The sequence below is a fragment of the Glycine max genome, chromosome 10 (assembly GCF_000004515.6).
Source record: "Glycine max cultivar Williams 82 chromosome 10, Glycine_max_v4.0, whole genome shotgun sequence".
Lineage (NCBI taxonomy): Eukaryota > Viridiplantae > Streptophyta > Magnoliopsida > Fabales > Fabaceae > Glycine > Glycine max.
In genome coordinates this window covers 45,827,554-45,850,787 of record NC_038246.2, presented here as the reverse complement: position 1 = coordinate 45,850,787, position 23,234 = coordinate 45,827,554, and the positions used below count along the sequence as shown (strand labels likewise).

Here is a 23,234-nt window from a genome sequence, read left to right as displayed (position 1 = left end):
AAAAATTTCTACAGACGGCAGGTCAGCAAAGTAAGATCCCGTCATATAAACTAATGCATATAGCATATATATTAGCATAGCAAACAGACAAAATATTACGAGCAAATAACATGGAAATTTCAAATTTTCGCCTAATTAATTAGTTCTTGACATTTGTTTTAGCTTAATTTGTTTGTTTTGTTTTGTTTCTTATTGCCAAGTCATTTCTGTTTGTTTTCTTTCTTATTGTCAAGTCATTTCTGTTTGTTTTGTTTCTTGTTCATTGAAAATGCGCTGACAAGATTCAGAATCGGGGCCATTGCGATCGTTAAATTATTAAAGTTTATAAATATGAACTTAATTAATTCAAACATTTGTTCTTGAAGTTTCTGGTTCAAACATTTATCCATTGTGTGTGTACGTATTACGGTATGGTAGCCACGAAAGGTAGGTTAATATATATTCATGGTGTGTTATTTGAATATGATCTACATATATAAACTAACTAAATACTCTTTTCATATTATTTTTCGTTTGGAATAAGGGTGTGGATAATATATGATGACTATTCTTTAAGTCATTATTGTTGGCATGACTCATGAAATGATAAGCATGGAGCTAGCCAATGTAGTTAAGATTGCTGCCATCAATATTAGGATACCAACAAATTTAAGTGTTGGTGCTGTGAAAATGGAAAATTATCATATGGTTTAAAACTCTCACTTTTTTTTTCCGAAGGTAAACTCTCACGTTCTATATTCCGTCAGTCTCTGCATGATATATTTATAAATATGTGGTGATGTACCGTGTTATATATTAATTTTTCATGAAAATGGGTTCTCCTAAATTTAGATTTGTTTACTTTTGGTCGAATTTGCTGCTTTGATCGAGGCAGTGGTTATGGTTCTGCTTTTACTCTTTTGCTTTTCATTTATTCTATTTTTCTTTTCTCTTTACTTTTAAGGAACTTATATACATAAAGCAGTAATGTTAAGTGTTGATCGCCATAATTACACCTATTAGGAAATACATTGTTTTAACATTCCTTTCAAGGTGTATGACTTTATTAATTGTGTTTTCAAAGCCAAGTATCTTCCATCAAAGATTCAAAGTAGATCTTTGCCGGCAAAGTTACATCTCTTATGCTTTTTTTAAGGTTAAACTGGTTTGTTTTCGCCAATTTATTTTTAAATTTTGATTTGATCTTCTAGCTTTTTTTAGGATTAAATTTAGACTTAGACTAATTTAATTCTACAGTTTAAATTGGACTAACAATATTAGATTAGTTGTGATGTTAAATCGTCACAAAGTAAAATGACATTAATAGTTAAACTTCACTACTGAATCTTAGCCAATAATTATTACTATAGTTGGAATTTATTAAGCCTCAGAAAATTATTGGTGTTAAACTTAAATTTATTATGCCTTAATCAATCTTCAGGGCGTTAATCAAATATTACTGTTATAATTGGACTTTTAAACATAAAAAATATATTAGAAAGAAAAAAACTGATTCAATTAACCCTTATTTTTTATGCCATATATTTGTTAGATGTCCAATAAAATATACATATAATGCATGTTTACCAGACTTTTTATTTATATCGTTTGCATCTAGTGTCCCGCCCTTAATTTCTCATTGTACAACTTGTTATCTCTTGAATATAAATACAACAAAACAATTTTGGACCCTGAAACGTGACCTTTAGCCTTTTGCTCTAGTATCTTTCTAGATCTCTTTAATTTACTTCCTCTAATGAAATATGTATATCCATATTTGTTGCTATAGCATTTCTAGTTATTCCAGCTGGGGGAAAGTACAACTCTATAATTTTAACAACGACAAATAAGTAATTAAATAAATAATCATGTAATAATGTACTTCCTATAGAGATTAAAAAGTGATAATTTCTGTCTAGAATATACAATTTAAAGAAAACTATCCTATGATGATTAAAAGCAATAATTTAAAGAACGTTTCATCTTAAAATTGTTGAATATTTTTCAATTTCATTTTCAATATAAGATTAAATTACTATTTTGATCTTCCTATTTATATAATTGGTTGAATTTAGTTTGTGTCATTAAAAAATTCAATTTGATATCTCAATAAAAAAAAATGGCACATAAGACACCTCTGTTAGTAATCCAAATGACACTAACGGAGAGGACAATATTACATCAATTTTAAAAATTAGGGATTAAATTAAACTTTTCCATAATAAAAAAACTAAATTAAATCAATTAAATAAATAGAAGGAAAATTTAATAATTTAGCCCTAATATAAGCACATTTAGCTTTAAGTCTCTTAACATGAGTATTTTCATTTTATTAAAAGTAATAACAAAATATTAATGATTCAAGACGAAGACTAGACTGCACCACCATTAGGTGATCCATTATACTCTACAAATTAGATTGTTGTCATTTTCACAATACTATGTTGCACCCCTTCACATCATAGCACCACCGTTCTTCCACTCCATAGCAATCCATCAAACCCTATCAGCAACCATCGTTTGTGGTCACCAAAGTTATTGTTGCTGTCGACTCTAATATATTTGCAACCGCAACGCCCATCCCCTCTGATAGACCTTTACCAACTCCCAACCTTTTGATAATTTCCACACTCCTTTCTTCATCCCAATACACAAAATATATATGACCTATGAAAATAAAATTAATCTAAAGGCTAAAAGTTATATATGGTCCATCATATATAGGCCACCATGTAAAGAAGTGAAGAAGAAATTGTTAACACCATGTATGTTCTAATCCTTTTGTCGTTTCTAATTAGGGAGGTTCCAAAACACATCTTTACTTTTTCTAGATGACTCTGTACGCGTATGTGCCTAACGTGATTTTGAGTCTTCACAATTTTATATTACAATATTTTCAACTCAGAATCAAGTTTTTTTTTTCCCGAATATATTTGAGAAAAAGAAGTATAAAAAAATGTAATTCGATCTGTCTTAAGTTGAAAATTTTGTACTAAAATTTATCATCAATAAAAAGTTTATTAACACGAATTCTTTTACAGTAAAAAAACACGAATTCTTTTATTCCAAATTCTCATTTTTTTATACTAAAATTTATCATCATTTTAGTCTCCACTTTTTTTTCTTTTTTTCAACATACACTTCTTCTCTTTTTCGAGACAAAGCAACATACACTTCTAATCACAGTTATTTACATTTTTAAATTAAAATGTAACTAAATATAACACCAAATCTAACTCAAAAATAAAAAAAAATATAAATAGACAAGACATGGACTACCTGTTCACTTATCTTATACGTAAGACAACTGTTGGTGAAAATGATTTTGAAAATTGTTTTACTCTTGCATCTAACTCAAATAATTTTTATTTTATTTTATTTTTTATACATAATTAGTTTAGAGTTTAAGTTCTTTAATTTTGGAAAATAATAAATCATTTTCTTTTAAAAGAAAAAGGTTAAGTGCCGAAAATTTGCTGCATGAAACCCATTTCTGATTTTTGGTCAGTCAATCAACACGGCACTTGCCCACGTCTCGTCCAAAAAAAGTCATAATAAACTTGCTCTGTCCTCAAATCCGTACATACATATATATATATATATATATATATATATATATATATATATATATATATATATATATATATATATATATATATATATTCATTATCATTGCAGACCCACAAACAAAAGTCCTTGGGGTCGAAAGGAAATGGGCCTAAATTAAATAATTCACTTTGCTAGGCACATGCAAATTGTGGTACCCAAATTCTCTTTTTGTGTATTCTTTATAAATCATATTTATAAGAGTCGAATAAAATGGTTGTAGGTGATAAAAATTTTCTTCTAAATATTTTAAACATAAATATAAGTTTTTTAAGGCTTGATATTACTTAGTTTTGCATAAGAGTTGTCTAACCAAGTCAAAAACCTTACTTAAACTTAAACATAAAAGAAAGTAGATCTCAATTCTTCATTTAATTAAGATTTTATTTTAATTATTCTTTTTCATTCTTATATCAAATTCTAACAACAATCATTTAGAAAAATAAAATTAAATAAAATTGATATGATTAAATAATGTTAACTAACTTTCTTAATCAATGTAAATTAACCATTGTATGGACTAATCAAATTAGAATTCAGAATTATGAAATTTCTAAACATATTATTAAATTAGTTGGGATCTCCATTTCGTCTGTGATGCCTTTTAAAAAAAAATCCTATATGTTCTCTCCCCAAGCTTTTCATTAATTTTTTTTTAATTGAAGTACCGTGCTATTCCTAAGCTAGTTGTTCAAACAAGATTTCCTAAGGTTTTATCTCCGAGAACTGGCTTAATATCTTTGTCAAAAAAAAAAAATTAACTCGCTTAATACTGTTTGACAATCTTAGGATTATATTTATATATGGAGATGGAGATCTCTAAGAATAAAGCAATTAACCTGTTTGTCAAAAAAAAAAAAAAAAAAGCAATTCAAAGAAACAATAAAAACAATGTTATCATTAATTAAGTCCTATCGTACCGGATTGACCTAGCTTCCATTATGAAACGATTTTGTTCACCGAAGGACACGCAGATTTTGTCTGTCGTTCGTTGTCAATTACGTATAACATTTTTGTATGTCCACGTAAAATCAGTAGCAACATTGAAAATAAATAGAATTAACTGGTATGCCCATACCCCAATCAACCTTTATATTATTTCTTTAATATCTCCATTACAGTCATATTTTTTAAATAAAAAATAGTTAGTTAAAAAACATCATTTGGTTGACAGTATATTTTTTCGATTAAAATTCTTTTATTAAGCAATCATGACAGAGGAAAATCAATATGTTGTTAGTTCAAGTAAAGATAAACCCGACCCAATCTTTTTATGCCTTGGATTATGATTAAGAAAAAAATCTCATTAAATATATGATTAGTCAAATTTTTTAATATAAATTAATCATTAATAAAGTTAATAAATATTTATATCAATAACATAATGACATAATAAAAATTATAATAGAAGACAAATAAAATTTAGTTATGTCAGGTTTAAAATAAATAAATTGTGATTAAAAGTTTACTACCTTACCTCATGTCCACGTAGAGGTGATAAACTAAATTGCGTCATTTACGTCGTTGGTTTAAATCTTTACAGTAAAATGAATAGAAATTAAATATTTTTTTATTTTCTTATCTTGATCTGATCATAGTTGAATTCCAGCTTAATTCGTAAAAATCCAACAAAAATATAGGTTTTTATCCTCAATTAATTTAAATCTAAACTTTTGTTTACATTAAGTTGGCGAATATCAGGTTGAGTAGAACTGGTGAAGGCAGATATCTCCATAACATAATCAATTTTCGGATTCATGCAGTTTTCCTTTTACCATTTATTATCGGACAGACTTTAATCAGTTTGCTACCTAATACACTGAAAAGCAACCTTATCGATTTAATAATTGTACTCATGTCTTAGATGTCTATAATAATGCGAAAGAAATTAGATATGCATAATCTTCTTAATAAAATTGCATAAGATCTCATTCTCATTCTCTTTTTCAGATTTTCTCATGCAGGCAAATCAAATAGGACATCAACATTAAAGAAACAGTAAATTATATCCTTTTTTCTTTGTAGATATTTAAATTATACTAATAAAAATTTCGTATATTACATAAATGTTTTCAAATTTAAATAAAATATACATATAAATATTTTCATTATTAAATAATGATAAAATTAGATATTGTAAGAAAAAGTTCTAAAATAGTTGAGATAGGACTTATCTTACTTAGATACGATTAATTTAAAAGACAATTTTTAAAAAAATAAAAGAGAAAAATATGAGAACATATTATTTAAATCAAGATATATAATAGTTATGTCTGACAATTTGATCACTGGCAGTTGTTTGTAGCGGCTTGGACAGACTCAAGGTCTCGATTCGACTCATTATTTTTATTTTATTTTTTATAAAAAGCAAGTCCTCCCATGTATTCAATTTTAAAGAGACAATGTATCACATTGTTAAATTTGGTCCTGATGTGATGTTACATTATTTTTGTACGTGGTACCACGTGTCACATGTGCTTAACACACCAAATGTACATATGCAAGTCTCGGCATGCAGAATCATACACAAACATATTATTCCTAACAATTTTCTAATATATTTTATTTTTTTCTTTCTTATTACATCACAAATTCTATCATACCAATATAATCTTTCTCCTTTTTTATCTCTTTAGATATTGAACACCATAATAAGTGGTCGTATAACATTTTTTTCAGGTCTTAAGAATTAAAAAAGTCATTAGAAATTGAACAGTTAGGCATAGCCATCATAAGAAGTCTATCTTCCATAATTGATGAAACGGGTTATCCATTCCTTCCACGTTCGTAGTATTCTCGTCCACCCAACTTTAAACCAAAATTTTTAAAATCGAATTGATGATTAAATCAATGAAGACACTAAAATTTAATGGTTCAACCGTTATTGAATCGGTAATTATTAAATGATATTTTAATAAAATAAATTACATAGATTTAAATAAAAATGGCACATTCATAATTTTAAACAATAATTTTCCTTAAAGATATCAAATACGAAACATAATATTTAATTTCTACAATACAAAAAAAATTAGGATAAAAAATATTATAAATTAATATATATGATCAAATTATATTTTTCATAAGATAAAAACCCGTAATAGTTGAGAAAATAATTTATACTTATGTGAAATATTTAAGAATATATTTTATTTATCTTAAAAATATTTTAGATTAAATATTAAAAATAAAAAAATAAAAATATTGGTTCAATCTCATTTCTCTATATCAGTTCAACCTTTGTTTTTGTTGATTTTATACTAATTTGACTGGTTTTGAGATTTTATATTTTTTAATCTTTGGATTTCGATTGAACCAATCGAGAGAACCAACTATGTAGCATCTACATCTAAAATTCAACTATTCTATACGTGATCCTTTGTAGGAACTATCCGTAATAACGAACTTGCAAAATAAATCTGTTTATCATAAAGGGATTTGTTGTTCTTGACTCTGCTAAACCTTAATTGTTATTTGAACAAGTAAAGTTATGTCTTGGTCCGAGTGGGAATAGCATCAGGTATGATTTTGCAAAACCTACTCTAAACAAAGATATCATATAAGAAGTGAAGAATTATGTAAGTGTTTTTTTTACAGAAGAATTTTTACACTAATTTAATAATATATTATGTATAATTAGTTTGTTGATTTTTATGATAAAAGTCATAAAAAATTATTTATAAGTTTAATTATTCATTTAGTCTCTATAGTTTCACGATTCATACCTTTTTAGTCCCTATAGTTTGAAAATAATTTTGTTAGTCCCTATAGTTTGCATTTTAATTATTTTTTAGTCCCTATAGTCTACACTTTAATTCTCTTTTAATCCCTGTAATTTGAAAGTGATTTTTTTAGTCCTTATAATTTGCATTTTAATTTTCTTTTAGTCCCTATAGTTTGAAAGTAATCTTTTTAATCCATATATTTTATATTTTAATTCTCTTTTAGTCCTTACCATCAAAATGTGAGTAATATTATCAATTACAATTAACTACAAAAATTTGTAATTAATTTATCGCAAGATAATTTATAATAAAAAAATAATTGATAATTTATAATTAATTTGTAACTAATTATTTTTATATATTTTTTGTAACAAGGACTAAAAGGTAATTAAAATATAAATTATAGGGACTAAAAAGATCACTTTCAAACTATATGGACTAAAAGAGAATTAAAATACAAACTATAAGGACTAAAAAATTCACTTTTAAATTATAAGGACATAAAAACTAAAAAAATCACTTTCAAACTATAAAAACTAAAAAAATAGGAATCGTTAAACTATAAGAATCAAATTAGTAATTTAACCTTATTTATATTTAGTTGGAAAAGTACATTTTTTTTACACTTACAAAGGAAAATTAAACTCTTTTCACACTTTCATTTTTTACATTTACATCCTCAACATTTCTCACTTCCCTCTCCTTATTGTGCTACTTATTATATCTATTATTTTATCTGTCTTCCCTTTTTATTTTTCCCTTCCGTACATGGGTATCTGAAATGATCTTTATCATCAAGTTTATAGTAAGGACCATATGAAAGCTAGTCTAAAGTTGGTCCAGTCTTTCATCTTCAGCTCTTTGTCCATGTTTAGTGCACGTTTCCGACTATATAGGAGAAAAGTAACAAAAACACTATGCAGTGATAAACAATCATTCTTATAATCTTATTTATGCATCTCTTTTTAACATACTAGATTCTTGCAGGGTCACATAAACACTTTCAACATGTATATGAACATTCTTATATGCATTGAACAAATGAAGAATTAAACGTTACACGCCCAATACTTCCTGAAATATAAGTAACTGATGAAAAACATCGTCAGTAGACCAAGGTTATAGCACATTAACACGGTGACTGTAGAACAAACACCCCAATGCTTTACCACCATCAAAGATTTCGGTGAGACAAGGCTAACCCTGTGGTCACAGTTTCAAAGGGTTTCTGGAACATTTATGGAAGCATCTCTCTTGGACAATGAAGTCACAAAAAGGGTACTATGCACTACAGTATATATATGTTTAATTAACATATCAGTGACTATAAACACAGGAGTACTATGCACTAGAGTCATAGCTACACAACCACTATTGCTCAAATTTTTAGATGGAGACTACGTCTATGGTTATGCCAACCTAAGAGCCTTGTCAAACTCTGCACACTGCATCATTTGTCTCTTCTTAAGTTTGCTTTCTTTCTGAAGACACCCCACAAATAATACTTGGCTTCATATCCTGCCCAAAGGATAAAAAATTAAAATGTATTATTAAGATCCACAGATAATTATATTGAAATGTGTCACTGAAGAGCTAGAGTAAATGAAGCTCACTCCAATTTTGGACTGGAAGCTCAGTAGAAGGAAAAATTAAAAGCTCTGCATTTTTACCCACAAATCTTATGACATGTTTACAGATCATGATATCTTCAACCAGCACATCGAAGTCCTTTTCAGATCTGTAAGGGAAGAAACATTTAGATATATCAAATTAAAGAAAGATAATAGTAACATTACATAAAGATTGTCTGAGAAAAATCACCCTTCACTGTCAGGAAAGAAAAAAAGAGCAATGTCCTGATCAGTTGGATCCCCCCTCTTGAAACTTTCAGCCCACACCTTATCTCTGGGAAGAAATTCTGCATGAAGCACTTCTGGGAAATGTCCTGTCTCCTCCGCAACTTGGGAGCACGCTAAATTGGAGATATGAGCCAGAAGTCCACTGACAGTACGAATTGTTCCATTGCAAAAGTACATACTTCCCCTATTAACCAGAAAATTCAACTTCAAATGATATTCACCACAACAGCTATAAAAGTTCGCCAATTTCAAATGAAGGTAGCAAAACAACTTTTGTACCTCCAGATTGGATCAATAGTAGGCTGTGCATAAACATGACCATCTACTTCTACACAACCTGAATCACTATTGGTAGCTCCTTGAGAAACTGGAACAGATTTGAAACTTACATCAGAATTAGCTAAATCCCTTGCCACACTTTCTTCTTCACCTACATCAAAATTAGCTACATCCCTTGGAACTGGTCCACAGTCATTTTTCACCTCATGTTCTTCTTCGCCTCTGTTACTACAATGAGGATGCTCAGGCTCAGATGAACTGTGACTAGCAGATAACACACCCTTTGTTTTAGCAACTAAGCCAGCGTTAGCTTTTCCTTCAATCTGCTTCTTTGTAATCTTCTTTTTTCGCTGTTTATTGTGTTTTTTCACTCCCTGTATGCAATTTTCTCTTGTTACAGATGCGATAGGTGTAGATTGGTCAAGAGCAGGTGGCACCCCAAGCTTTGTTGCACAATCCTCGCAAAACCATGTAACAGCATCAGTAAAATTCACAAGCCCCTTTAAACAGTACCTGATAAAATGGACAATTAAGAAATCAAAGGCCTTAAAGAACATGAATAACAACTCTACAAAATGCAGATTTTCTATTTTATAAAACATTGGGAGAAAAAATAAGATTCAAGTTAAAGTTTATTAATGCAACTCTGTTGCATATTTATTCAATAATCCTTTGGTTTATCCAAACCCAACTATAAGGGAGCACTCCCGAGTCTCACCTTCAATACCATTAGAAATTTTAAGATAGTCTGTATGGCAATAAAAAGGGAGGCACCATCAGCTATGTACTGATGATAAAAACTAGCTAAGGAAGTGAATCTTAATTTAAAAAACATTTGTATTAAAATCCAAAAAGCATATTTATGCTTTATACACGTGCTAGATATAAAAATCACTACATATTATAGTAAACTAAGTGATCAGGGTATTAATACCAAGCAGGGAGTATCATTCCGATTATTTTTAAAATTTTTCAACAATAGAGTACAATCCGACCTCCTTTTTTTCAATAAAAAAGTTCTAAAGAATATTCAAGCAGCATTATTGGTAGTGGCATTTCAGCTAAGTATGATAACAATAACATGCTATAAGTGCATCCAAGAAGGCAGAGAGAGGGAATAGACAATAAGTACCTATGCAGCGCATAAGCCATACATTCGGTGCAAAAAACCAATGTCTCTGGAAAGCCTCTGTCGCCACAGTGGAGACAAACAGTTTCCTACAACAAGGGTAAAGAGTTCACAGATGGTGCATAAATATAAAATATGCCCTCTTTCATAAAATACAACAAAAGCAGCAGCAGCAACAACAACAAAGCATTATCCCACTAGGTGAGGTCGTTTACATGGATCACACAATACCATTCAGCATGATTAAAAACCAAAGTTTCAGAAATATTATTAAACCTAAGATCTCCCTTGATGATTTCCTCCAACATCCTTTTTAGTCTGCCTCTTATCATTTTCCCTGGATTAAAAATCATGCAATCTACTCTTCTAAGTGGTGCCTCTTGTGGTCTTCTTTGTACATGCCTAAACCACCTTAACTAATTTTCTGTCATTTCTTCCTCGATGGGTGCTACACGAATTTTTTTATCGTATAAAGTCATTTCACATTCTATTATTTCTTATATAATCACACATCCATCTTAATATTCTCATTTATGCTACTCTCACTTTTCTCTCATGTTGTCCCTATAATGTCTAGCTTCAGTACCATATAGTATAGTTGTATGATAAAATTTGCCTCTGAGTTTGATAGGTACTTTGCGGTCACAAATAAGCTTTGATGTCTTTTTCCATTTAAGTCATCCCACTTGTACCTATATGTGACATACTCATTAATTTCTCCACCATCTTATTTGATCGATCCTAAATATTTAAACACAAAAAACATGCAGTATGACATCTTTTCCCAATTTTACGTATGAGTCAAAACTCTTTTTGTCGCTTGCTAAAATTGCAATGCATATACTTTGCCTTGCTCCTACTTAAGTGAAAACCTTTATTTCCAAAGTCTGCCTCTAGAGTTCAAGTTTATGGTTAATAACTTTCCTTGATTCTTCAATTAAGATTATATCATCCACAAAAAGCATGCAATTAGGGATAATCCTTTGTATGTCATTGATAAGCGCATTCAAGACTAGATTAAACAAGTAAGGACTTAAAGATGAGCCTTGATATAATCCTATCCCAATAGAAAAGTCCTTAGTTTCACCTCTTAGACTTCTTACACTAATAATTACCCCTTCATACATGTAGCTCGAATATAAATCATGTGCCATAACACTTATCTTGGTACACGGTCATAAACTCTTCAATACGAATTCTACGGTAATAATCCAAATTTCTTTCCCGTCCCCTCTTAAATTTCTAACCCCTCCATGCTAATACCCGAACCTTGTTAAGCATACCTCGTTAGAAGCAAGCATTCAAAAATTACAATCACACAATTATTTTTCAGAGCCGGCGTGCTATGACCTATGACCTTGCAATTGCCATTTATTACATACATTACTCTTACCAACTAAAATAACAGCACAATGAAACAACCAGCATCTGAAGGAAAGCAAGAAAGAAACTTGTATCACCTAAAAACCACTTACCTGCACTTCAAAAAAAAAAAAAAAGACCCACTAAACAAACACAATAAAGTTTCAATTTTTATTCTTAAAGACAACATTTTGACAGCTCAAAGAAATGGAAAACAGGAATCATTAACCATCCTAGTCCAAGTCCATCCTCCAACGGAAAAGGGAAAGAAAAAGGGGGAAAAGAACTGACCATCTGGGTGTGAATATGGTGAAGTGAGAGCAGAGCAGAGCGAAGGGTTAGATTAGGTCGTGAAAGTAGTAATTGAATTGAAGGGGGGATTTGCAATTGCAATCACATTCAATTCAAATGGTACGGCAAAGAAAGAGAGCCAATGGCAATGGTGTTTTGATCCACGTATGGTAGATTGTTTAAGATACTCAAAGGTGGTAGAACGTACAAGTAGAACTCGAAACGACAGGTTCCGCGCGTAGCACGCACAACACTTTCATTTGAAGCACCTTTGCATGATTCTTTATTGAACAAACTAGTACTCGTGCATCCATAAATATTTCTTATTTTTTATAAATTTTTTTAGTTTTTAGTTTATAAATTTATTTTAGTAAAATAATATATGAGCAGAAATCAAATTATATCTGTATAATTTTAATTAATTATTACATCATTCAATAACTTTTAATTAGATGATATTCTATTAAAATGAATTGTTAGATTAAAAATTTTTTCCACTTAAATTATATATACAAAATTTTATATTAATTTAAAATTAATTAGTATTGTACTCATAATATAAATTTTTTAAATATATTAAAATTATGAATCGTTTGACTATTTTATTATTGTTTAATTTTAATAAAATTTTATATAAATAATCTTGATAATATATAAATATAATTCAATAATAATATTAATAAAATTGTTATGTCTTAAAAATATTCTTACTTATTAAGACTTAAGATTAAACATACATTTAAATTTTGAGGACAGATTCTTTTAAGAAGAGAAGAATGAAACATACTGTATAACTTAAAAAAAAAAAAAACAAAAGAAAATAATATAATATAATTAAAAAAAAAACCCTTCTCCCCTCTTTTTCTTAAAACATCCAGAGGCCCCTCCCCCTCACTTTCCTAATTCATTTCTTAAAAGAAACACCCACATTTTCCCATAACCCTCCCTCTCCATTCCCATCTTCTATCACTTTCTTATTTTATCCTTCCAGTCTTTTCCATCCATTTTCCTAAAACTCATATCCGTTGTACCCTCTTGGCTCACAAGCATAGGGGAGTGATTTGAGCATAGGGGAGTGATTTGAGCGGAGTGAAACTATTCTCATCTTTTTAAAGTTTTCTATTTGAGCTTTGAGGTAAACCCATGACTCATTGAGAGGCACATGAACATTTTTTATGACATAGATTAGTAATGAATTGTAACTGGTTGGAAAAAAAAAATTAAAATTACTGTAGTTTCCAAAAAAAACCTAGGTATTTTAAATCGGACATTTTATCTCATCTTTCAGTATGTTGGTTTTAATGTCTAAATTCAATAGAAAATATGGTGGTTGTTCCTTTAGATGATCTTGTAAGAGTTTGATTTGATTCTCTTTCGCTGTGAGTAATTAATCTATTTAGTGATATTTTTAATTTTTTTTAAAAGAAACAAGTAAATTTTAAAACATACTCTTTTTATGATTTTGGTTTCTATGAGTACTTGAAAATAAAGTAAAATATTTATTTTTTGAGATTCTTAATAATTTTGACAATGTATTTAAAATGTGAAAATTATTTTTCTCAATGTGAGTTTGTAATTGATTTTTCGTTGCTACAATAAACAGATAATATAATCTGAGTAAAATACTAATAATATATATATATATATATATATTTGATATAATAAAGAGATAATACAATTTATGAGTCAAATACTCATACTATATATTTTTTCCGTTTGCTACAACGAATTGAAATGCAATTCATGGATTTAATATTAATAGTTCCTATAATATTCATTCACTACAAAGAAAAAATGCAGCCTAAGAGCTAAGTATCGTAGTTCCCAAGGAATGAGAGTTTTTATAAAATTTGTAATTTTTATTATGGATTTAAATATATTTCTAAAAGTTCCCAAGGAAGTAAGCATTAGTTTTTAAACGTGAATTGCATTTATTTTGCTTTTATTGTTATTGAAAAAAAAAAGTACTTTTCCTTCTGGCTCAGATTCTAGAACACTATGTTTTCTCACAAATCAAGAATCTAAAATAATCTGAATTGAATGAACAAAATCTTAGCAAAACTGGCTTCTAGAGCCTCATCTGTGCTGAGCCAATCTGCAACAACATTCTGTGTTTCGGGTGTATCATCAGGACAAAGAGGCCTAATTCTCATTCTTGGTTTACTGGTTGGCAAAAAAGGAAATGGTGCTTCCTTTACAAGAATTCTGGTCGCATCTCTTACACTTGGCCTCTTCTCATAGTCAGAGAGCACACAAGGAAGCCCCACCTGTAGCATCTTTTCCATCTCTAGTTTATCAAACTTTCCCTTCCTAACTCTTGCTTTCACCACATTCTATTCACTCTAATTCCCATCATGCTTTTATTATATGATTAGTTATTAATATATCAGTGAGTATAAGCAAAGGACTACTATGCATTAGAATCATAGGTACTACCACTATTGCTCAAAGTATTAGATGAACTATGTCTATGGTTAAGCTAAACAAGAGCCTTGTCAATCTCTGTACACAGCATCATTTGTCTCTTCTGAAGTTTGCTTTCTTCTGAAGACACCCCACAAATAATACTTGGCTTCAAATCCTGCCCAAAGGATTAAAAAAATGCACTGATAAGTTCTATAGATAATTATATTGAAATGTGCCAGTGAAGAGCTAGAGTAAATGAAGCTCACTCCAATATTGGATTGGAAGCTCGATAGAATGAAAAATTAAAAGCTCTGCTTTTTTAGCCACAATTCTTATGACATGCTCATTGATCATGATATCTTCAACCAGCTTATCAAAGTCCTTTTCAGATCTGTCAGGGAAGAAACATTTAGATAAGTCAAATTAAAGAAAGATTATAGTAACATTAGGTCAAAATTGTCCAAGAAAAATTACCCTTCAGTGTCTGGAAAGATAAAAAGAGCAATGTCCTGATCAGTTGGCCTCCTACTCTTGAAACTTTCAGGCCACACCTTATCTCTGGGAAGCAATTCAGCATGAAGCACTTCTGGGAAATGTCCTGTCTCCTCCGCAACTTTGGAGCACGCTAAATTGGACATATGAGCCAGAACTCCATTGACAGTACCATTAGTTTCATTGCAGAAGTACATACTTCCCCTATTAACCAGAAAATTAAACTTCAAATGATATTCACCACAACAGCTATAAAAGTTCACCAATTTCCAATGAAGTTAGCAAAACAGTTTATGTACCTCCAGATTGGATCAATAGTAGGGTGTGCATAAACATGACCATCTAATTCTACACAACCTGAATCATTATCGGTAGCTCCTTGAGAAACTGGAACAGATTTGAAACCTTCATCAGAATTAGCTAAATCCCTTGCCACACTTTCTTCTTCACCTACATCAAAATTAGCTACATCCCTTGGAGCTGGTCCACATTCATCTTTCATCTCACATTCTTCACCTCTGTTACTACATTGAGGATGCTCAGGCTCAGGTGAAATGTGACAACCAGATAACACTTCCTTTGTTTTAGCAACTAAGCTAGAGTTAGCTTTTCCTTTCTTCTGCTTCTTTTTAAGCTTCTTTTTTCGCTGTTTATTGTGTTTTTTCACTCTCTGAATGCAATTGTTTCTTGATACAGATGAGATAGGTGTAGATTGGTCAAGAGCAGGTGGCACCCCAAGCTTTGTTGCACAATCCTCACAAAACCATGTAACAGCATCAGTAAAAACCACAGGCCCCTTTAAACAGTACCTGATAAAAAGGACAAATAAGAAGTCAAAGACCTTAAAGAACATGAAATCACAACTTTAAAAATTGCAGATTTTCTATTTTATAGAACAGTGCGTAAAAAAGTAAGATTCAATTTAAAAGGGTATTAATAATACAACTTTGTTCCATATCTATTCATTCATTCAACAATCCTTTGGTTTATCCAAACCCAACTATGCTGGAGCACTTCTGAGTCTCACCTTCAATACCATTAGAAATTAGAAGATTGTCTGCATGGTATTAAAAAGAGAGGTGCCATCAGCTATGTACTGATGATAAAAGCTGGCTAAGGAAGCAAATCATAATTTTAAAAGCACTTATATTAAAATCCAAAAGCATACATATGCTTTATACTCGAGATGGATATAAAAATCACTACTTAAGTACATATTATAGTACACCATGTGATCAGGGTATTAATACCAAGCAGGGAGTATCATTCCAATGATTTTTGTAATTTACCAATAATAGAGAGTACAATCCCACTTCCTTTTTTTCACTGAAAAAGAAATTCTAAAGAATGTTCAAGCAGCATTAGTGGTAGTGGCATTTCAGCCAAGTATGATGACAAAAACTTACTACATATGCCCTTCTTACACTCGTGCATGAAAAAGAAGTGCATCCAAGAAAGCAGAGAGAGGGAGTAAACATTAAGTACCTATGCAACGCATAAGCCTTACACTCAGTGCAAAAAACCAATGTCTCTGGAAAGCCTCTGTCGCCACAGTGAAGACAAACAGCTTCCTGCAACAAGGGTAAAGAGTTCACTGATGGTGCATGTGCATGCATATAATATATGCCCTCCTTCATAAAATATAACAGAAGCATGCATATAAAAAGTTGTATCACTAATTAGGCTTATCTTTTAATTCATGTATGGGTAATGGGTTGATGAAAAGAACAATTCCAAAACCCTAACACTTGCCCCATTTCATGGTCCATTATCTTAGCTAGAGGTCACACTATAAACATTTGCATCGGCTGTTACAAAAAACCAACAACGGGAATCTCCAAAATGTTTTCCAAAATCAATATTTCTTCAGATGTTGGTTTTTATAACTATTAAATCAAATTAAACACAAAAGGATACAGCATACAAAGCAAGAAGCAAGCATTCATAAATTAAAATTACAGAATTATTTTACAGAGCCAGCATGGTATGACCTTGCAATTGCCATTTATAACATAGATTACTCTTACCAACCAAAATAACAGCACAATGAAACAAACAGCATCTGAAGGAAAGCAAGAGAGAAACTTGCATCACCTAAAAACCACTTACCTCGTACCTTTAAAAGAAAGAGACCCACTAAACAAACGCAATAAAGTTTCAAATTTCATTCATAAGGGAAACATTTTCACAGCTCACAAAAAGGGAAAACATGAATCATTAAACAATCCTAATCCATCCTCCAACGAAAAAAGGGAAAGAACTTACCATTTGGTGTGAACAAGCTGAAGTGAGAGCAGAGCGAAGGGTTGGATTAGGGTTTTTTTATTCGCCGGAATTAAACTCAAGTACAAGAAGATTTACAACAACTCGTGTACATTGCCCAACAAACTGTGTTAAACCCCTTCATAAGGGTTAGATTAGGTTGTGAAAAAAGGAAGTGTTTTTTACGTGAGTGAGAAGTGAGAACTAAACAATTAAAATTAAACCCCAGGAAAAGCAAATGGGGATGGGAAGAGTGAAGAGTGAAGAGTGAAGAAAAGCAATGTCAATAGTATTGTGTTGTGATCCACGTGAAGTGAAGTCGCAAATGGAGTAGCGAAAAACCGAGACTGAGACTAATAAAACAGTAGTGATATTCGTCTCGTTGGGATACCTAACCGGACCATGTTTTCGATTACTTATAAAACTCAACAAGCATTGTACTTATCAACAAAAATTGGCACCGAGTGATAACTATTTTTCACTTCCTCTAAAAAAAAAACTATTTGTGTCACTTAAAACTGGTTTGTTTAAACTTTAAAAAAATATTTTTTAATCAACTATGATTAAATAATATTATTATTTTAAAAAATAATAATACATTTTTATATTCTAACAACATTTAAATTAATTTTTTTATTATAGATAAATTTTATGAAAACTTTTTGGATTTAATTAAAATACAATAATAATGTAAATAATTTTTATATTATTATTAATCATAAATTATTTTGTACGGTAAGATTATTGTTTTATCATAATTAGTTTAAAAGTGATATTTAATATAATTTTTTATTGATTGATATTGTAAAAATATTTACCATTATTAATAGTAATGATGTTTTTTCATAAATATTTTTATTTTAAATTTTCAAATTTTAAAATGAATGAAAAGATTGCTAGTTATAAATTTGAATTGTTTAAATTTATGTGATGGAAGGAAATTCATGAATTTGATAGAATGCTTTATATCTTATTCAATACCTTTAATTTAATCCTCCCAATTTGAAGGTACCTGTATTTTTTTTTTATTCACATAAATCAAGCTAAAATTCTAAGAAATTTACAATAATTCATATTGAATACTTAATTAGTTGAGTTAAATCTCTTCTTTAGAGGTAACTATATGAAATAGGATGAAACCAACTTATTTTCTAACTTTTTCAACACTATACACTTGTATCGCTTAATTATCTTGGTAAAAAAAAATTAGATGAATTGAATTTTGGAGGATCCACAGAGAGAGACAGGGTATGCCTCTAGGGAGAATATCACCGTTTTTCATGTATTGGTAGTTGAAAGTTGTAACAATATCATATTCTTATAAGCAAACTCATATCAATATTCCAAATCATTTTAGTGGAAAACGTAATTTTACACAGAACCTCCAATCATTTCTCTTTCTACATATCCAAAGATTAATTACTTCACAAGACTGAAAATTTTAAACAACAGAACCGCAGGTGAGGCCATAAGATGCATATCAAAGTGACTAGTCAGATCATCCAAAAGCCACCTAAATAATAAGTGGACCTCATAGAAAGCAATTTCAACTGTCTAAATCAAAATTTCCCCTTCTGCTAACCACCACTGAAGGAGTCATGGTCCAAAACTAGTTATGCCATGCTCAACAAACATTATTTTGTTTCCTCACAAGTCCTTGGTCCATACACTAGATAAAAATATATTTTGCTTAAAAAAGTGCGTGTTCATTTTTCCCCTTTCCTATTAAGTATTATGTTGCTTAGTAAGCATTATCATTTGATCTCATTTTCTAGTTACCTCATTAAGTCCTTTGTTTCCTCATAATTCACAAACTAGATTCACTAAATGCATGCAATCTACTCTTTACAAGTTTAGTTTCATTTATCATATTCAGTTAGTTTCTTGTAAGCTAGTCACAAAACCTTAGAATCAGCTTTCCCTGGTCATAACGAGTTTGTAACAAAACAATGTCCATTTATGTTAATGATGTTATCCTTGTTATAGGTTCATCTTATTTAAACCAGAGGATCGTTAACCGTTCTGAGTAAATTACGTAGTAAAACACCAAAACTGTGCCAATCAATATAAATTGATTTCATACTCTAAAATCACAAAAATAGCTAACATTTCAATTGGATATTGTTATTAAGCAAGAAAACAAGTATTTTTCCTTCTAGCTTAGATTCCTGGACACGATGTTTCTCACAAATCAAGAATCTAAAATAATCCGACTTGAATGTACAAAACCCTAGTAAAACTGGCTTCTAGGGGTCAAATAAGGAGCATCATCTGTGCTGAGCCAATCCGCAACAACACTCTGTGCTTCAGAGGTATCATCATCAGGACAAATAGGCCTAATTCTCACCCTTGGTTTACTGGTTGGCAACAAAGGAAGTGGTGCTTCCTTCTTAAGAATTCTTGTTGCTTCTCTCACTCTTGGCCTCTTCTCATAATCAGGGTGCACACAAAGAAGCCCCACCAATAACATCCTTTCCATCTCTTTTTCATCAAATTTTCCCATCAATCTTGGATCAGCAGCTTCAATGAGCTTCCTCTTTCCCCACAAACCCCACACAAAATCCACAACCACGGTGCCATCATCCTCCACAGGCTTTCTACCAGTTGCCACTTCCAACACCACCACCCCAAAGCTGTACACATCAGTCTTCACAGTAGGAACACCAGAATAAACATATTCAGGAGCAAGATACCCCATTGTCCCTGCTGGTATAGTAGCATCCCTCGTGCTAGAACTGTGCTCATACACTTCCGCAAGCCCAAAATCCCCTAACTTGGCAGTGAAATCAGCATCAAGCATTATGTTGCATGTCTTCACATCCCTATGAATGATCTGCCTCTCACACTCCTCATGAAGGTAGGTAAGAGCAGAAGCAACCCCGAGAACAATGTTCAGCCTTTGCTGCCACGAAAGAACAATGGAAGAATTGAAGTTTCTATGCAAAACCTTATTGAGGCTCCCATTGGGGAGGAACTCATAAACCAGAACCAACTCATTCCCCTCACAGCACCACCCCTTGAGCTGAACCAAATTCTTGTGCCGCAAGTAACCCACCATGGTGGCAAACTCTGTGGCAAAAGGGTTGTGCAAACAATCCAAACCGTTATCTCTCTCAAATCTCTTCACTGCCACGTCTCCTCCAAAAGGAAGATACCCTTTATACACTTTTGCAGATGCACCCTCCCCAACAAGCCTATCTCGATTGAACCCCATTGTAGCAGACTTAATGTCAGAAAGTGACAACCTTGTTGGCACTTTACTCGTCTGAAACCTACAACTTTGCCCTTGTTCTTCCTTATTCTTCTTCCTAATACAAGCTTTATTCTTTGTCAAGAAAACACACACCACAACCATTGCCGCCAAACCCGACACCACAAACGCCGTCAACCCTGCCAACCCAAGAGCCATCTCCCCAATCTTTTTCCTCCTCTCAATGTCGTCCTTATTTGACATGCTAGAACCTTCCCTTTTTCCCGTGGAATCCCCTTCATAACACAAGAAACAGTCACCTTCCTCCACGACATCCATGGAGCGAGAATCATCATCATAGCCGAAAGTCTTGAACTGCCAATGATGAACAAGGTGAACACTCGACCCTTCTCCGTTGGAGGCAGTGAAACCAACGTGCATGAAGTCCTCAAGTCTCTCAGAAAGGTCAATTTGGGTAGCAAGAATCGGAGTTGGGGGTCTAGTTGAGGAATAGCCGATCCACACACGTACCATTCTCATTGCATGCCTATACTCCACCCATGCAGTGATGATTTTCCCGCTCTTGAGGTCGACGCCTCGGGACGCGGCGTCGACTGAGGCGAATGAGGAGGCGAGGCTGTTGACATCGACGGCGACGTGGTTATCGTTGATGTCACCAAGGAAGGGGTGGAAGGCGGTGTCGAATTCGACGGCGAAGAAAGAGGAGAAGGAGGAGGAAGGGAGGCCCATGTAACCGGAGGAGAGGGTGGGGAAGTGGGTGGAGGAGGCGATGAGGAAGGCGAGGCCGTCGGCGGAGGGGCAAGAAGGGGAGGAGAGGATGGAGAAGGAGAAGCGGCAGGAGAAGGAGGCGGTGGAGTTTGTTTGCGGGTCAAGAAAACGGACGGGGTAGATGAAGAAAGCTCTTCCGATGGAAGAAGAGGAGCATTTGGAGTGTTGGGTGGTGAGGGTGATGGCGTTGCGGGTGAAGAAGGCGTCACCGTAGAGGGTGAGGTTATCAGAGGGGAAGAAAGGGAGGGTGAGAACGAGGGAGGGGAAGGTGAAGAGAAGAAGAAGGAGGAGGAGGAAGAGACAAAGCATTGTAAAAGAGAGGTTCTTGAAAATGTGGTGGCGGTTTTTGAAGAACTATAATTGGTTTCATGGTAGTATATTTTGGTGAATGGTGATTAATTAGTCTAGTCGGGTAGTTTTGGTCGCTGTTGAGTGATTGAGAAAAAAGATAGAGGCTCTCGAAGTAGACTCCATATTTGAAATTCTATGTCTTCTGATTCAGACTGCATCAATCTCTAAGTGGAGAAGATTTGAGGTCAAATCTATTATCTAATATGGTTTTTTTATCCAAATTTTCATCTGATGAGTACTACACTCGGCAAACATGTTCAGCACTATTTCACCCATCCAATATTATGTGGCACACAACACACAAGAGCCAATCAACTATGATCTGATATCTATGTTGACTCAAAACTTTTTAGTTTGACCACACTACCACAGGTGAGTGTGTGTGTGTTTGGAAACCAGATTTCTTCAAAGTGGGAGGACTTTAAACTAAAGTGAATGACATCCCACAATTTCTTATACGTTTCCGCGCTAGCTAGGAAAAATGAGAATATGTCCATTTCAAGCGTTTCAAAGGGTAATCCAAACACAATAATTTGATGGCCGGAACATCAATTGGACTGGGGTGGTTGGAGCACAACATCTAAATTTCCTCACACTTAATGTTTATTCTTAGAAATCACTTAAATTTCACCATACAAACTAGTGTTACCTTGTCAAATTAATGTTATCCCTTTTCTAGAAACATTGACGAAGCTAATTAGTACCAATCCCCTTCATGGCTTCATCCTTTACATGCAACATGAGCCACTTAGAGAAAAAAAAAAGTTCTATCTTTCTAATAAATATTTAAATTATTATTTTTTATTTGTTTTATTTTACCAACAAGTAGTTAGTCCGAGTGATACTGAACTTTATCCTTTAAGGGTAGGGACTCTCAATGTAAGGTAAGATGCTAGTGGTCTAACTCGAGTAAACAGATGAGTGAAACAAAGTCTTAGATTCGAATCTTGTCAATGATAAAAACATGATATTGTGAGGAAAGGATTCTACTAAATATGGCCACGAAAATTAATCATGGGCAAAGTCAGTGATATTTTGTACCAATAAAACATGGTAACCAAAACAAATTATATTTTTTAAAATATTTTGTTTCTTTTTCCTAATAAAAATAAATAGATTAATGTGGAGAAAGCTTTCTCAGAATGATTCTTTGTTTGTTTTCTCATCTTATGAGTGTAAATAGTTGATATCTATTTTTTTGTCAACTTTAAAACTTCAATGAATAAAATTCCAAAGCAAAAAAATAAAGGTGTTTAAAACATTGTGTTCTTTAATCTTTAAAGTACTAAAATTGATAATAGGATGTTTTTAATTCCCCGCTTATAAGACATAATCTTGCTCTAGTAAAAAAACATTCCAAAATGATTACAGATTTTAGCTTTTGGAATGGACAATCCGAAAAATAAGAAAAAAAATTCTCTTAAGGGTGCTGAAAGTTACTTGGAGGTGCAGGAAGCAACAACCAGAAAGTTGGAGTACCAATCATATCCACACTGCCCATGGATCACCAAAGT

General features: G+C 32.0%; 3 protein-coding genes across 4 annotated transcripts; all 3 read right to left on the bottom strand.

Moving 5' to 3' along the window:
• Positions 1 to 8,382: 8,382 nt before the first annotated feature.
• LOC100817132 (uncharacterized) lies at positions 8,383 to 12,481 on the bottom strand. Of its 2 annotated transcripts, none has more exons than XM_006589439.4 (6): positions 12,231 to 12,481; positions 10,581 to 10,666; positions 9,449 to 9,961; positions 9,132 to 9,353; positions 8,981 to 9,048; positions 8,383 to 8,828 (listed from the first exon to the last, which is right to left on the bottom strand). In XM_006589439.4, the coding sequence occupies exons 1-6, from the start codon at positions 12,231 to 12,233 to the stop codon at positions 8,761 to 8,763; spliced, it is 960 nt and encodes a 319-aa protein (XP_006589502.1). In that variant the 5' UTR covers positions 12,234 to 12,481; the 3' UTR covers positions 8,383 to 8,760. The 2 variants fall into 2 exon arrangements, with proteins under 2 accessions (XP_006589502.1, XP_003536437.1); XM_003536389.5 differs by having other exon boundaries at positions 8,924 to 9,048; positions 12,231 to 12,478.
• A 2,085-nt stretch (positions 12,482 to 14,566) lies between these two features.
• On the bottom strand, positions 14,567 to 17,786 carry LOC102666082 (uncharacterized). Its single transcript, XM_006589438.4, has 6 exons — positions 17,394 to 17,786; positions 16,614 to 16,699; positions 15,428 to 15,937; positions 15,111 to 15,332; positions 14,903 to 15,027; positions 14,567 to 14,811 (listed from the first exon to the last, which is right to left on the bottom strand). The coding sequence occupies exons 1-6, from the start codon at positions 17,394 to 17,396 to the stop codon at positions 14,726 to 14,728; spliced, it is 1,032 nt and encodes a 343-aa protein (XP_006589501.1). The 5' UTR covers positions 17,397 to 17,786; the 3' UTR covers positions 14,567 to 14,725.
• A 1,834-nt stretch (positions 17,787 to 19,620) lies between these two features.
• LOC100783805 (L-type lectin-domain containing receptor kinase S.6) lies at positions 19,621 to 21,678 on the bottom strand. The gene is made up of 2 exons (XM_041006225.1): positions 20,868 to 21,678; positions 19,621 to 20,801 (listed from the first exon to the last, which is right to left on the bottom strand). The coding sequence occupies exons 1-2, from the start codon at positions 21,676 to 21,678 to the stop codon at positions 19,621 to 19,623; spliced, it is 1,992 nt and encodes a 663-aa protein (XP_040862159.1).
• Positions 21,679 to 23,234: the final 1,556 nt, after the last annotated feature.